Raw genomic sequence first — 17,583 nt, forward strand, 5'->3', positions numbered from 1 at the left:
AGTCAGCTCTCATCTGTTTTCCAGGACAAAAGAAGTTGTAATATTTATAATAATTGTAGTAATGTTTCATTCTACAAAAAGTGTATTTTAAAATATTTATAGAATAAGTAAAATAAGTAAATCCTGTTAAAAGAGATTGTCATTGAAGGCCATACTTAAATGTACTCTTTGGGTTCTTGAAGAGGAAATAAGCATTCAGATAATGGCAGATTCTCTTGATTACTGAAAATTATCACCCCTTTCCCTTATCATCATAACACTAAAATCTTTTGGGAACCCTTTGAAAAGAAATTTCTGGAAAAATGAAATGGAAGGGAATTCAAAATGCCAAGATAATCTGTTTTAGGTAACCATTTACACAGCTTGCACTTACAACAAGGGTTTAGATTAACTGTTGCTTTGACATTGATAAAACTCCATATTCAGCAATGAGTTAGGAAGGCAAGATGTTATCAAGTATTGGATGCCACAAGCAAGGAGGAGTTACAGAAACTCTAGATCAAATAGTCAGATAAGTCTCCAAGATCATGATATACATGATTTTGTAATCAAATTGGAATTCATCTTAATTATTTTCTAAGATAAACTTTCATTTTGCCAAGTTATCACTTTCTAGTAAACTTAAAGAGTCCATATGTGTGGGGTAGGGGAGAGAAAGTCATCCATTTATTACTTAAATTTTCTAAGAATCATCCATAGTGATCTTTCATTGCAGCTGGTTTCCTAATGCATTTAAACCATTGTGACATTGCAATAGGGATGTGAGTAGTTCTTCACATATTTAAAGAACATTGAAGAGTTTATACACATAAAATTAAGTAATTAAGATATGACTTATTATTTGACAAACATCAGACTTTTGAAAAAAATCCAACTATATGTGATATATGTTATTTTTCAGGAGCTCCATATTTAAAATTTTAAATTTTACATGTTTAATTTAAATCAAGTAACATGTGGATATACTTAAAGAGTGAAAGTATTATGAAACCTAACCATAAAACTATTTCTTTGCCTGAAAAACCTTAATACATGTATCTAAAATTTGCTTATATTTCTATCATACATACATATGTTCGTGTATTCTTTACTATTAATTTAGAGAGAAAGAAAGAAAGAGAGAGAGAGAATGAGTAAGTGCAGGGGAGGGGCAGAGAGAGATGGAGGGAAAGAATCCCAAGCATGCTCTACAGTGTCAGCACAGAGCCTGATGGGGCTCAATTCCACAACCCTGGGATCATGACCTGAGCTGAAATCAAGAGTAGGACACTTAACTGAGCCACCCAGGTGCCCCATGGGGCACACACATATGTTCACACATACACACATATGTTCAAAGGTCAAAACTTTTAAAATGAATCTATCTTTCTATATGTCTATACTGTGCATAAGCTTTGGTCGATAATATCACTTAAAAATCTAATGTATTTGCTGTTGTATCATTTGCAATACTGGAACCTAGAAATATTCTTGAAAATCTATTAACAGAAGATGAATAAATAGTCTAGTAATGTTTTGAAATATTTGCATCACTTAGAAATAATGAAGTGGAAAGTTTTCCAAGACATGCTTTTATATGGAAAAGAGAAAAGCAGGGGAAAGAACCCCAAGTTGCAGAGACAGAATAGCCTATTAAATAAGGTCACAGATTCTAAAACTAGACTAGCTGGGTTTGGATACTCATTTTGCTGCTCAGTAGCTGTATGGAGGGAAACGATTTTTACAATTGTTTCATACAACAATTCCCTAATCTGTATGATGGTCAAATTAGTACTTACCTCACAGGGCCATCTTAAGGATCAGATCAGTCGTTATATAGGAAAGAATTGTAACAATAATTGCTAAAATGTCATGACTAAATTAGTGTTTATTTCTATGTAGAATGGCTTAGTTTATGTTGCATGTACAGAAATACACTAACTTATTCTATAGGAACATAAACATGTATGCAAGCATCAGAAAAATGCCTGTGAACCTACGTGCCAAACTGATAGCAATGTGTAGCTAGCTATAGGCATTAAAGAAGATCCTTTGTTTTTTGAGTATTTTACATGCAAAATACAATGCATACATTATTTTGTGATTAAATCTTAAATATTTCCATCCAACCATGAAGTAACTATAAAAAGTAAAAAAGTTTACATTCATCTACGTATTGACATATTCATGCACATTTCATTAACTGCAAACAAGCAGATCAAAATATAGTCTTAATTGTATTACTGTAAACTCATTTACATAAAATTATGTGTTTATATTTGTGTATAGAGTGATAACATTAATAGCTAATCCATTTAGGTCATTTTGACCTTCTTTATATATAGACACATTTAAGTATAATTACATATATGCACACACATCTACCCATTAAAAACAAACTATAAAAGCTACCTTTTTGTGAAACAAGAAAACAATAGTAAAGCTAGTTAACTATACCATCATGCAACAGCCTGCATTCAATATGCTTATGGCAAGAGCACAGCCAAGTACCATTGATAAATGGAATGAATTAAGAAGATTATGAATGTACTCACCCACCAATCGCCTGGAGTCCAGAGAATTTGGCAGCCTCCAAATCATTGCCACTTACTATTCGAGCCTTAAATGAAAAACAAGAGAAACACAAAAGAGAAAGAAACATTTAGCATACTATAGCTGCACACACATGAATTTGGGACACGCGTCAACTGCACTAGACATGTAACACCTAGTATGACAGATGCTAAGCAGGGTCAGCTCCAAGTCAAAGCTACTATGTTTTTGTGAGTGGAGGTTTTGAAATTAGCTGTCAGCATTTCAACAAAAGCACTGGCACAGTCCAGGAAAACATATTACTAATACTCTTTGCCCTTAAAACTTGCTATGTGCAGTGAACATGAATCAGTCAGGGAGATCATGATTAGCCAGACTTGAGAACAGATGCTGAGTTTGACCGTAGCAGACCCCTAGGTTGGCAAGTATAAGCTAAGTAAGCGCAGCTGGCAAGGTGTAACCTCTTCATAAATGCAACATATTGGGGGCACACTTAAAGGACAACCAAAGGATGGAAAGCTGGGATAACATGCACATTTCACAACTAAAACAGAGGAACCAAAATAGGTCTAATATGTCACAAACAAACATGTACAAAAGACAAGATCCCTCAGGAGAGAAGAAAAAGTATGATTTAAAACCTTTTCATCCACAGAACTGCTATCTGAAAGAGAATCAGGAAAAGAAGGAATAAATGTTAGACAGAGTACTTTAAGAAATCATTTAAACATATACATGAATAAAGTGTTACTATTTTACATTGTTTAAAACCATAAACAAAACAGAATTGCAAGGCTGAACCTGGAGGGAAAAAGGATAGTTCATCCTCTTATTTGAAAGAGCTGAAAAATGTGCCCAAATGCTTGAAAAGTATCGAAGAGTGATTACAGGATTTAATGAGACAATGTGTCATATAGAGAAAAGAACGCTGTTGAATCAGAAGTCTTCAGAAGTGCTCTGCCACTTACTAAGCACATTGGGCAAACTACCAAATTCTCTGGAGTCTAGAGTCTAGACCCAACTCTGCAAAAAGTCATGAATTACTTTGCCTATTGGCCTACAAATAATGTTCAATCAATTGAGATCAAAATATGTGAATGTCAACCTCAGATGACTACATAAATTAATTAGGTCTTAGTAAAGGATTATTTATTTATGGCTTGTCATAGAGCTCAAGAGTTAACAGATATACTCCACTTTGCAAATAAAAGAACTGATGCCCAAAGCAGTTAACTGACATGATTAAGATCACAAAGCGAGTCAATGGCAGAAGTGGGACACAAATCGAGGGCTCCTGACCCCCTATCTGCTGCCCTTTAAATCCCATGTTCCAGGTAAATTGAACAAAACAGAGAGGGGTGGACGGGCCACAGTTCTCCAGTGCAATTTAAGAGACATCGAAGGGTCAGCATTCCTCTTGGGCCCAAGGAGACGAACAATGGACTCTTTCTGTTTTTAACTCAAGTCTGAATCTGCCAGAGTCATCATGGCATGGTCCATTTCTATCTCACACAGTAATATTGCTCTTAAACTTATTAATTTTTGCTTATTAGCATGAAGCAAGAACTTCTCAACAAATACAAGTTGGCAGAAATCTAGAGCTAGAATGTCCTTGGGGTTCATGTAGTCAAAACCTTTCTTTTTTATGGATGAGCCCCAGCAATATAAAGATTTATCTAGGTCGTGTAGCTCATTGACAACTTTTATTGATAAAAATCTGAAATGCATTTGTTTTCTTGACTAATTACGTATGGCTTGATTATTGTAACTATTTGTGTGCAGTATTTTAGATATTTCACAAACCTCAGAGTTAGATCTTTGACTATAAAACAAGATAACAGCACAAGTAGTAAAAAACCCATCTTATGAATAGCCATCAACATTTTAAGATAATGCATACAATATAGAAAATTCAGCATTAAGTAAAAATAATATACCATATCCATGGAAACTGTCACAAGCATAATTTTAAATCATAGAATAACTAATTTAATATGAGATATCAACTGGTCAGAAAATATACATCTACATTTCAATAAGTACCAAAAAGTTCTGTCATAAAATTTCAAAAATTTTAAACATAAATCATATTGGAATGAATCTTATTTGAATTTAATATGTTAAAAAAATTTATTTCCAGAGACATAATCTTAAGTGTGAAATATTAGGTCATTCCCATTATCATTAAAAGAAAAAGAAAAATGTCCACAACCATCATTTTAACTTATTTCTTGAAATTCTGATCAATACTAAAAGCAGACCAATTTAAGCAAAATTAAACAATGTAAATGTTATAAGGCAGGACACAAAGTTGTTACTTTCAGGCATTATAATTTTAAACCCAAAAGACAAATCACCTGGAAAACTATTAACAGGTAGCAAAGTGAAGCAAACAGGTAGCAAACTAAAACAGGTAGCAAAGTGAACATTTAACCAACATGTAAACAAAAATAAGTTATTTTCTACAAACTCCCAGTAATTAGCTTGATAAATAATGACATGAGATCTGATTTCAAATACTCATAACTTTGACATTGTCTCCTATTAATAACGGACTTGTACATCAACCATTCCACTGAGTCATGGTAATATTAGAGTCATCAATTATTCTTCAGCTGTTAAATCTAATACATTTCAACTTCTTCATTCATTCTTCAGTGTTTCATTCATTCCTTCATTGAATACATATTTTTATTAATTACCAACAAAACTTTTTTGCTCACTCCTACTCCTTTCTTGTCCTCCTGCCATACCATCCCCTTTGAAATCTTTCTAAATACAGATAAAATCACATCACTTCCCATCCCTCATTAAACCCACCAATGTTACACAATGCCCAAACCAGAGAAAACAGATATACATCTACTGCAGGCTCATGAGTCCTCATTCACATACTGCACTTTGGCCATAATTAAATTCCTGTCACTTCATCTTTATGCCATGCTCTTTTAAATCTGTGTGCCTTTGTATGTTCCATTTCCTTCCCTTAAGACAGGTGCTCCCCTTCACCTAGCTGTCTGTCAGCCTGCAAAACTCACTTAAAGCTTAACACTCTCTCCTGGAAAATTGTAACATATCAAGGATCCATGGCTGTGTGAATGAGCACTGCATGCTGCACTCCTCCTGGCTAACCCTTATCTTTTGTCAGTTTCCTTACCAGCAATCCTAATAGATACAAGTTCCTTGATTTTATCTATTTTTAACCTTCTGTTTCTAGTTTCTACTACTTTCTGAAATATAGTAGACACCAATAAATGTTTGCTGAACATGGAGTGAACAACCTTAAACAAACTACAATACATTATGGAAGTACCTAAAACTCCAAATAAAATGTATTTCATCTTCCTGGATAGAGAAAAGATAAATTCTTTTATAACAGATTTATAAGATATTATAGTTAAAATCCTAACAGCAAGTTGTTATAGAATTAATATTTCAAGTACGGGGGTGCCTAAGTGACTCGGTTAAGTGTCTGACTCTTGATTTTGGCTCAGGGGGCGTGGAGCCTGCTTAAAATTCTCTATTTCCCTCTGCCTCTCACCCCACTCATTGGCACACATGTGTGCGCACCCTCTCCCCGCCTCTCTCTCAAAAAAAAAAAAGTATTTCAAGTATAACTGGATTAATAAGTCAAAATACATAAGACTTTTTAAAAGGAGAATTAAGAGGAAAATCTGGAAGAATATTAAAGATCTATGCTAATTAAAGCATTATTGTCCTGGCAAAATAGATGAAGAAGTTCAACAAAATTAGCTAAGTAACAGACCCTTGTACCTAAGAGTTCAACAAATAAGGAAGGATGGATTGTTATCAAAGGCAAAGAGACATACTGGTCAATAAATGACACTTAGAACATAGGTCAAATATCTGTATTATTTATTTATATCCTTATCTTACACATAGCCCATGAAGTTACAGATATATTAAATAAGTAAATAAGTAAAACTGGAAAAGAATATTAACTAACCCTAGGAATGAGAAGATACATTTACAGTTAGAGGCTTTGTTATGCTTATTTAGTATTTTTGTATATAAAAACAAAAAGAGGGGTTCCTGGGTGGCTTGGTCAGTTAAGCATCTGACTGGATCTTGATTTTGGCTCCAGTCATGATCTCATGGTTCGTGAGATCAAACCCCACATGGGGCTCTATGCTGAGTGTGGAGCCTGCTTGGTATTCTCTCCACCTCTGTCTCTGCCCCTCCCTGCTAGTGCTTGCATGCTCTCTCTCAAAGTAAACATTAAAAAAAATAAAACCAAAAAGAAAATGAAATGTATTTACTAAAAACACATGTTAGTATGTTCAGAATATAAAGAACTCTTACAGGTCTCTAAAAATTTGAGCCTAATATCCCCCCAAACTGGTCAAGAATGTGAATGGATGATTCACAAAGTAGAATGCATGAACAATGATAAACTTATTAAAACTATGCTTCAGATTATAAAATTACTAAAGATCAGAATATTTTAATGGTATTAAAAATAATACCAAAGACGGTTGGTGGTCATTAATCTAATAGTGATGCATGGTTGATGATAGTGAAAACTAATAGAATTTTTAGAAAAATTTTAGCGATGTCTAACAGTAGACTCTGTTTTGAAGAGAACTTTTTTTCAGTTGATGCTCAAAAAATTATTTTTGTTATGGATTATGCCCCCACCCCCAAATTCATATGTTAAGGTCCTAACCCACAGTACCTCAGAATGTAGACTTCTTTGGAAATACAATTGTTACAGCTATCATTAGTTAAGATAAAATCATCATACTGGAGTAGGGTTGTTCCCAATCCAATATGACTGGGGTCTTACATTTGGGGGCACCTGGGTGGCTCAGTCACTTAAGTGTCCGACTTCGGCTCAGGTCATGATCTCACGGTTTGTGGGTTCGAGCCCCGCACCCGGCTGGCTCTGTGCTGATGGCTCAGAGCCTGGAGCCTGCTTCAGATTCTGTGTCTCCCTTTCTCTCTGCCCCTCCCCCTCTCACATTCTGCCTCTCTCAAAAATAAACAAACATTTAAAAAAATTGAAAACAAAAAAAACATTTGGAGACAGGTGCACACACAAGACAAATGCCATCTGAAGATCGCAGCTCTGCTGCTACAAGCCAAGGAACTATCGAACAGACACTGGGGAGAGGCTGGACACACCCTTGACTAGCATTTTCACAGGGAGCATTGCCGTCTCAGCATACCTTGATCTCAGACATCCAGCTTCCAGAGCTGTGAGACAACAGATTTCTGTCGTCCTAAGTCACTTGGTTTATGGTACTTTGTTAATTCAGTCCTAGCAAACTAATATAACTTTAAGTCATAAAGAAAAAATTAATGTGTAAAGATCTGTATTCTTTTATTATTTACAAATTGGAAAAACATACATGATCAAGTACAGAAATATGGGTTGAAAATAATGTTCTCTGACCTTGATTCAGTAATTTGAGACCATTAAAATAAACACATTTAAAATACTATATAAAAATATAGGAAATGTTTATGGTGTATATACATATATACATGTATAATACAGGTATAATATACATCATATATAAGTAAATATTAATTATACATGTTATGTATTTTTATCAGTATACCCATACACTCTAAGAATAGCTTTGTTCCCTGCCAGTTGTCTTTTGTTACACATGTAGTTGTTTTTGCTTAGTCTGATCAAACCTCTGTAATTACAAAAACATACAAAAAAATGTAACAAACAAATTCTGTTATTACATGCTGGATACTTCTTATAAGGGTGCTCCCAATGCTTCTTGTCTCAAAAGTCTCATCATTGCCACAACAAGGTCATTTTGTACTTTAGTGACTTAATGATGTTAACCTAAGGCCACAATGCATCCATCTACTTTATAATGAAACCTCCTCTATAAATAGGATATCAGTGAAGTTCCAGTGACTGTACAGTTTTTAATGTCTCAATATTCCATGAACTAGTTATTTTAAGAAATTTTAAACTTATAAAATATTTACTAGGTGAATATCGCTCTTGTGTTCAACCACGCTGCATAGGAACCTAAAAAAATATAAATCTTAAGCTTATAGGAAAATCCCTAATTTAAGTGTGCCTCCTGACTACTAAACCCACCACCGTTTCTCATGTGAACACCCCTGAGAAGGGAATTTAAATGTGACTTAAGTCAACATATGACCTCCTGAGCATTCACTTTCCCTTCATATGTAGATGAAATAAAGGGGTTTGCCCAGTATGTAGCTAAAGCTTCTAGCTCTAAATTCTATGATTTTGTTTCTCTATGTGTAATTTATTTTCAGTTTAACAAGAAATATTTACTCGCCAATTATCACCAAAAATATTAATATCTACCACCTAAATTTGAGATATTTATAATTATTTCACAATTTAGAATAAAAGTAAAAATCGTGTTTTCTCTCTTGGTATTTTATCCTTGTTATATGACACTTTTTGAAGAAAATTTGAATATAAGAGATTTCAAAATGTATCAAGAATCTGAGTTCTGGAGGCCTAGCTAGCTTAGCAATTTTCCTAAACTCTTTGTTCCAACGTCCTTCTTTGCCCTCAGAGCCTTCAAGGATAATGTAAATCACCCACTAGTGATAATATTGTTCACTATTCACTTTGGAAACAGGCTTGCATTATTTGCCAGCATATCAAAATACATGACTTTTAAAACATGTATACTATGCCTGAAAGTCATGAGATGGGAGCTGAACCGTCCAGAGAAAAACCTATATTGTAATTAGGGGCTTGCTGAGTTGTCATTAACCTTTACAGAGTACTTACTATGTGCTAGATATTCTGCAGAGCACTTTATCTGCTCTTTTATTGAATCTTGGCAACTGTCTTGTGAGGCTATCAATATTCATTAGATCTTGCCAGAGCAGAGGAAATCCTTTGTTCTGGCTCTCATTTCAGGTGCAATTCTGGATATAATGGAAGGGGTGCTGAGTGAGAGATTCACATTCATGTCTCATACACTTTTTTTGTTCAGTTAGGGGCTGGCGGCAGGGGGCATAACCTGAAAAACTGAGTCACAACAAGAACATGCTATGTTAAGGATATATGAAAGATATGAACATGTTGATATGGGAGCATGAAGAAAAGATCAAACTCTGCAGCCAGAGAGGACATTGGGCTTGTAAACAATTCATGGGGATAATGATTTAGAATGGTGTTTGTCAGTTGAATGAAGGCATTCTTAGAGGGAAAAAGTTTTGCAGAGGCTTTGAAGCTTTAAGGACTGTGGGGCATTAGGAACTGAAACGTGGGAGTGTGAAAGTAAAGAATTATAAGAAATAAAGCATAGATGGATAGGATTTATTGCATAAAAATCTTGATATATTCCATTAAGCAATTTAAATTATACTCAAATTGTAATGTACAGTCACAGATTGTTTTCAAGCAAGACACTGACATGTGACATGATCAGAATTTTATTTGGTTCTTTAAAAATCTAGGCCAGTCCTCTGGACAATAAGGCAGAATAAGATGATATGAGAAGGAGTCTGCTCTCTGGCCCACCTATACCACAATTCTACACACATGCACAAATGCTATGTAACAATTTTTTAAAGTCATCTCTACACCCAACATGGGGCTTGAACTCAGGACCCTGAGATCAAGAGTCACATATTTCACCAACTACGCCAGCCAGGTACCACAACTATATAGTAATTTTAATATGTTGTATACCTGAAAATAATGTAACACTATGTGTCAACTATACTCAAAATATTATTTACAAAACTTTAAAACCTAAGCTTAAAACAAAAACAAACAAAATCTCCCAATCACCACATATGAAGTAGCAACTCAAAATTAATGGTGAATGAAGTCAAGGCCAAAATTGCTCTCAGGAGCACTGGAACAATTTATTTATTTATTCAGCAAATATTGATCCAGTGACCCCTACATGCTAGGCACTGTGCTAGGGAATATGGATAGAATATTTGAAAATAAAGATAAATATCACCATTTCTCATAGAACTATAGAACTATGGTAAACCCACACTGCATAATCTGTGCACAAATAAAGCTAAAACTTTTATTTTTTTATAATTTAAAAATATTTTTAATATTTAGTTTTCAGAGAGCACAAACAGGGGCGGGGCAGAGAGAGGGGGAGACACAGAACTTGAAGCAGGCTCCAGGCTCTGCGCTGTCAGCACAGAGCCTGATGCGAGACTTGAAGCCATGAAGCCACCAACCATGAGATCAAGACCTGAGCCAAAGTCAGATGCTTAACTGACTGAGCCACCCAGATGCCCCAAAGCTAAAACTTTTAGAGCTACCTGAATAAAAGAGTGAGTTAACACAATGTCAACACTTAGAATGTAAATGTATGAGATAAACACTAGGTGAATGGAGAAACAATGAGGAAATTTTCCATCTACCTAAAAACATAAATGGAAAAAGTTTACTCGTCATTAAAGATACCTCAGGCCAATACCAAGTGTGGGTTCAGAATTCCCATCAAACTGCAATATGTTTTCTCTTTTCACATTAAATACTATTAAAGACTGATAATGCATCTGGCCACAAAAGAAACCTCAATATATTCTATAAAAGTGGTATCATCAAGAGCAATTAAATAAGAAATCAACAGCGGGTTGGCAACTTAAAACCACCACCACCAGCAACAAAAAACTATGGAGACATAAACATTCCCTAATATGATATGGGTAGGAAAAACAGAAACAGTGGAAATTATGAAATATTTATACCTAAACTAATATTAAACATACATCTACACATACATGTAGATGAATATTAACTTCTGAGATAAATCTGTTTTAAAAGGAAGTTCACAGCCTTAAATGTTTTAAATATAATTTAAAAATTAAAATAGACAAGATAAAAATTCAATTCAAGAAGGTACAAACAAGAATCATAGAATAAAAATCAGGATAATAAAGATGCAAATTAATTTTGTAAAATTGTTTCTGAAAAATATTAAAAGTGTGAAATGCTATCTCATTGTGGCTTTGACTTGCATTTCCTTGATCATTAGTGATGCTGAGCATCTTTTCATGTGTTGTTGGCCATCTGTATACCTTGCTTTGAAGAAATGTCTTTCAGGTCCTCTGCCCATTTTTTAATTGGACTTTTTTTGGTGTTGAATTTAAGAATTTTTTTAATGTTTAGTTTTGAGGAAGTGAGTGAGTAATCAAGCAGGGGAAGTACAAGAGAGAGGGGGACACAGAGGATCCAAGCAAGCTTGTGCTGACAGTAGAGAGCCCAACACAAAGTTCAAACTCACAAACCATGAGATCATAACCTGAGCCGAAGTTGGATGCTTAACCGACTGAGCCACTCAGACACCCCTAATTATAGAAGTTCTTTATATTTTTTGGATATTAACCCTTACCAGACATATAACTTGCAAATATCTTCTCCCCATTTAGTAGGCTATGTTTGTGTTTTGCTGATGGTTTCCTTTGCTGTGCAAAAGCTTTTTATTTTGATGTAGTCCCATTAATTTATATTTGCTTTGGTTTCCCTGGTCTTAAGATACAGATCTAAAAAAAATGCTACTATGGCTAATGTCAAAGAAATTACTGCCTGTGTTCTCTTCTAGGAGTTTTATGGTTTCGGGCCTCACGTTTAGGTTTTTAATCCATTTTGAATTTTTTTTTTCTTTTTTTGTATGGTGTGAGAAAGTGGTTCAGGTTCATTATTTTTCATGCAGCTGTCCAGTTTTCCCAATACCATTTTTTGAAGAGACTGTCTTTTTCCAATGATATATTCTTGCTTCCTTAGCCATAGATTGACCATGTAGGCATGGGTTTACTTTTGAGCTCTCTATTCTGTTCCATTGATGTATGTGTGTATTTTATGCCAGAATCAAAGAGACAAGAGATAACAAGTGTTGGTGAGGATGTGAAAAAAAAGGAACCCTTGAGTACTATTGGTGGGAATGTAAACTGGTACAGCTGCTGGGGAAAACAGTACAGAAATTCCTCAAAAAATTTAAAGTACCATATGAGTTAGTAATTCTACCTCTAGGTGTTTACCACAAGAAAATGAGAAGATATATGCATCCTTATGTTTACTGCAGTATTATTTAGAATAATATAGACAACTGAAGTGCCCATAGACACATGAATGGACAAAGATATTCACACACACACACACACACACACACACACACACACACACAGGAATATTACTCAGCCATAAAATAGGATGAGACATTGTCATTTGTGACAACAAAGATGGACCTAGAGGGTCTAAGTGAAACAAATTAGCCTAAGAAAGAGAAATATGATTTCATCTTATGTAGAATCTAACACACACACACACACACACACACACACACACACACACACACACACACACACACAAATGAACAGAAAGCAGAATCAGACCTATAAATACAGAGAGCAAACTGATGGTTTCCAGAAGAGAGAAAGGTGAGGGGATGGGGAATATGAATGAAGGAGAGTAGCTGATACAGGATTCCAGTCATGGAATGCCTAAGTTATGGGAATAAAACATATGGCATAGGGAATATATTTAATGATGTTTTCATAGCATTGTATGGTGACAGATGGTAGCTATTCTTGTGCTGAGCATAGTATAGAGAGTTGTTCAATCACTATGTTGTACACCTGAAACTGATGTAAAATTATGAAGTATACTCAAAAAAGTTATGAAAGAAGAACACTTCTTTAAAGCATCAAACCGAAGTACAATTCTTTAGCAAGAATGGTTAAAAAGAGGGAACGTATATATGAAAAATATCATTATGTAAAAAGGGTATTAACTGAAGATTCAGTGGAAAATTTTAAAAATTTAAAAGTATGCTATAAACCTCTTCAAGTAAATAATTGCTAAAACCTGAAGGTAATTTTCTAAAAGCATTAACAAAGTATAAAATTTCTAAAGGATATTACTAACATTTATACAAAAATATAGAAAACTAAAACTATTCCTAAAGAACTTTAATCAATAGGAAAATAGCCCCGCAGAAGAATGCCAGATGATTTTTTAAAGTTTTATCAAGTCTGTATGAAAGAGATAATACCAATTATATATAAATTTGACTAGAGAAGTAAAATGAACACATAGGATGTAAACAGGAAAAAATGTACATTTTCCAAAGCTAGTATAAGCTTGCTATTAAAATCAGAAAAGGATAGTACAAAATAAGATTATATATCAGTATGATATAGGAGAGCTCATAAAAAAAATCCTAAAAAAACTTTTGCATTTGATCCAGCATGGGTGTACACATTTACCCAAATTGGGTTTATCCCCAAAATAAAATAGTGCTTTAACAATATAAAAATCTATCAGACTTTTGCTTCCAGAAAAAAAAATGGATAGACTTACTTTCCCTATTATTTCCACTAAATACAACGAAAATCTTAGGACATATTATATCACATAAACACATATAAAGCTCTGAAGTTTGGGTAGAAGACATACTGGCCAGTGACTGTGGCCTCAAAGTAGAATACAGTGATGGATGTTCTGTTTGCTTCCAAACACGGCAACCCAAGGATATCAATGGTGCAGACATGAAAGGTTTAAAGGAAAGCCTATTCTAACAGGGAAACCAAGATAGGGACAGGCCAGCAAGACAGACCTTTTGACAATAATTAACCCACTCTAGCCAAACACCACACACACAAAAAAATCTGTGGCCCCCATTTCCACTGTCAGTGAAGGTCAAAAGGAGTGCTTAGACATCTACACTTGCCAGGCTGTAAAGAGGTACTCCAGTCCCCCATATTGGCTGAAGTGCTTTCAGAGAAGGCCAAATTAGAGAGTTGGAAATCACACCAACAACAGCCTCAACTTCTCCCCTACCTAAGTAGTTATGAGGCACCCTTTCCCTCCTCAATGGAGTGGTATTAGAAGAGGTCTAGTGGAAAGTCAGGACTTTCATCACTGCTCAGCCATAATAAAGTCACCCACTCGATGTCAGTGGTGTCTACATAGGAAGAAGCAATTAGACACCTGTTCCCATCTAAGCTAGGGTGGTATCAGCAGAAACCCAGTGGGAAGCCTCAACACCCTGTCATGCCCACAGCAGGAACAAAAAAGTTCCCCCTCCTCAGTATCTATGTAAATGAAGTAGAAAACCTCATCTCCACCTAGAAGAAAGGAGTCTAGTTCTCAAAAATTGGAGCACTGTCAGACAAGATAAAATACAAGATTTAAGTAAGACCCAAAGTCATACAACATAACACCCAAATGTCCATATTAAAATCACTTGTCATGTGAGGTACCTCTAACTGAATGAATAAAAACAACAGATGCCAATGTGATAACACAGATGTTAGAAATATCTGACAAAAATTTTAAAGCAGCTAATAAGAAATGTTTCAACAATTATAAATATGTCTGGAACCAATCAATAGCAAGTTTTACTGAAGGAGTAGATAGTCTCAAAGAAATCAAATATATAAAAAATGGAAATTTTAGAAATAAAAAATACAGCAACTGAAATATTACTAAGTGGATAGACTCAACATCCACTTGAGAGAAAAATTAACGAACCTGAATATAAAACAGTAGAAATTATACAGTCTGAACTACAGAGCCTGAGAAAAGTTTTAGGGACATACATAATTCTGGAAAAAATATACATATAAAGATAATATTCATCTCATTGGAGTTCCAGAAAAAAACAGAAAGAGGAATAGAATTCTGAGTCTACTCAAACTGCTATAACAAAATACCACAGAGTGAGTAGCTTAAGCAAAAGACATTTACTTCTCAGAGTTCTGGAGAGTGGAAAGCCCAGGATCAAGGTGCTATAAAATTTTATTCTTGATAAGGGCTCTCTTCCTGGCTTGCAGAGGTCCACCTTCTTACTGTATCTTCACATGACAGAGTGAGGTGTGACCTTTCTTCCTATTCTGATAAGAACACTGATCCCACCATTGGGCCATATCCTCAGTACCGCATCAAAACCTAATTAACTCTCAAAGGCCCCACTTTCAAATACAATCACATTAGGACTTAGAGCTTCAACATTTTAATTTTGAGAGGACACCAACTTTCAGACCATAACAGAGCTGAAAATGTATTCAATAAAAAAGATGACTAAAAATTTCTCCAAGTTTGGCAAAAATTAAAACACAAATCTGCAGAATAAGCTGAGCAAACCATAAACAGGACAAAATGAAAAATTCATGTCAAGACACATCACGAACTCCTGAAAGCCAAGAGCAAAGAAAAAATGTTAAAGGCACTGAGAGCAGTGGTACATGATCCATAGGGAATAAACAGTTTGAATAAGAAAGGATTTCTTAGTAGAAACCACAGGGGCAGAAAGAGATGGAAGAACACTTTTCAAACATTGAGAGAAGAAAATGATCAACCCAAGATTCCATATTCAGGGCAAATATATCTTTAGGAATTAAGTGGAAATCAAGACATTCTCAGATGAAGGAAAAATATGAGACTTTATAACAAGCCAACTCACTTTAAATGAATGGCTAAAATATATTTCTCAACAGAAAGGAAATGACAAAAGAAGAAATCTTGAAACATCCAGAAAGGAAAATGAAGGATAAGTGCAAAACTGTGGGTGTATGTAATATGCTTTCCTTTTCCTCTTGAGTTTTCTGCATTATGTTTGATGGATGAAATAAAAATTTTAACACTATCTGATTGGGTTGTATACAGAGGAAATATTTAAGGCAATTTTACTTTAAATGTGAGGTAATAAAGGGAAATAGTGTTAGATAAGCTTTCTGCATTTCACTTTAATTGGTAAAATGTATACAGCAACCAACTTGATCAATTGTATATGTATATAATGTGTATTAGGCAAATTAATGGCCCCCAGAGACAGCCATGTTACAGTTCTTGGAAACTTAATTTATTACTTAACATGGAAAAGGGAAATTAAAGTTGTAGATAGAATTAAGTTTGCTAATCAACTGACCATAATATTGAAATATTATGAAGAGTTATCTGGTGGATGCAATGTAATCAGAAAGACCCTTAATATGGAAGAGGTAGGTAGAAGAGTGAGGTCAGAGTGATTCAGTATTATAAAGCTCAATACGGAGTCACTGGTTTTGAAAATAGAGCTAAACCTTTATGAGCTAAAAAAAATGTATAAGTACATCTAAAAGCTGGAAAAGTAATTGAAACAGATTCTTTCCTAAGCCTCCAGAAAGGAATATAGCTGTACTGATACCTTAACTTTATTCCAGCAAACCTATAACAGACCTTTCACTTTCAGAATTTTAAGATAAAAATTTGTGTTTGTGGCAATGTTTTAAGGAAGCAATAAAAAACTTAAACATAATTCAATACCTAGAGCAGCCACTAAAAAATCTATATAAAGAAATACACTCAAAAATTTAATATTTACAAGTAACCTACAGAAATGCAGAAAAGTTAGAGAATGAAACCAAAGAAAACAAACAGAAGACAAAGAATAAAGTGGCACATTTAAGCCTTATCAATAATTGCATCAGGGGTACCTGGGTGGTTCAGTCAGTTGAGTGTATGACTATGGCTGAGGTCATGATCTCACAGTTCATGAGTTCAAGCCCCATATCAGTCTCTCTTGCTGTCAGCACTGAGCCCACTTTGGGTCATCTGTCTCTCTCTCTCTCTGCCCCTCCCCTGCTTGTGCATGGCATGCTCTCTCTCAAAAATAAACAAATAAACATTAAAAAAATTAATAATTGTATTAAATGTAAATGATCTAAATTTATCAAATAGACAGGGCACCAAGGTTGCTCAGTTGGTTAAGCATCTGACTTGATTTCAGCTCAGGTCACAATCTCACAGTTTGTGGGACTGATCCCTGTGTTGGCCTCTGCACTGACAGCACAGAGCCTACTTGGGATTCTTGTTCTCTCCCTCTCTCACTGCCCCTCCCCCATTTGTGTGCACTGTCTCTCAAAGTACATAAACTAAAAAAATAAATGTATCAAATAAAAAACTCAATAGAATGGATAAAAAAACACCATGACCTAACTACATGCTTAGGAATTCAATTCAAATATAATGATAGAGGCAGGCTAAAAGTAAATAAATGGAAAAAGATATACTATACAAACGACCAAAAGAATACAGTAGTAGATAAACTAACA

General features: G+C 34.7%; 1 protein-coding gene across 6 annotated transcripts in view; it reads right to left on the reverse strand.

Annotated features, from left to right (window-relative positions):
• Positions 1–17,583, reverse strand: part of UNC13C (unc-13 homolog C) — a 614,642-nt gene that overhangs the window by 457,890 nt on the left and 139,169 nt on the right. For all 6 annotated transcript variants that reach the window (XM_058737680.1, XM_058737682.1, XM_058737681.1 and 3 more), the window contains exons 7-8: positions 3,174–3,196; positions 2,535–2,599 (exon numbers count right to left, since the gene is read on the reverse strand). In XM_058737680.1, coding sequence (XP_058593663.1) covers positions 2,535–2,599; positions 3,174–3,196 — 88 coding nt within the window. The remainder of the gene's footprint in view (positions 1–2,534; positions 2,600–3,173; positions 3,197–17,583) is intronic.

Source organism: Neofelis nebulosa, chromosome 7, assembly GCF_028018385.1.
Source record: "Neofelis nebulosa isolate mNeoNeb1 chromosome 7, mNeoNeb1.pri, whole genome shotgun sequence".
NCBI classification, from domain to species: Eukaryota; Metazoa; Chordata; class Mammalia; order Carnivora; family Felidae; genus Neofelis; species Neofelis nebulosa.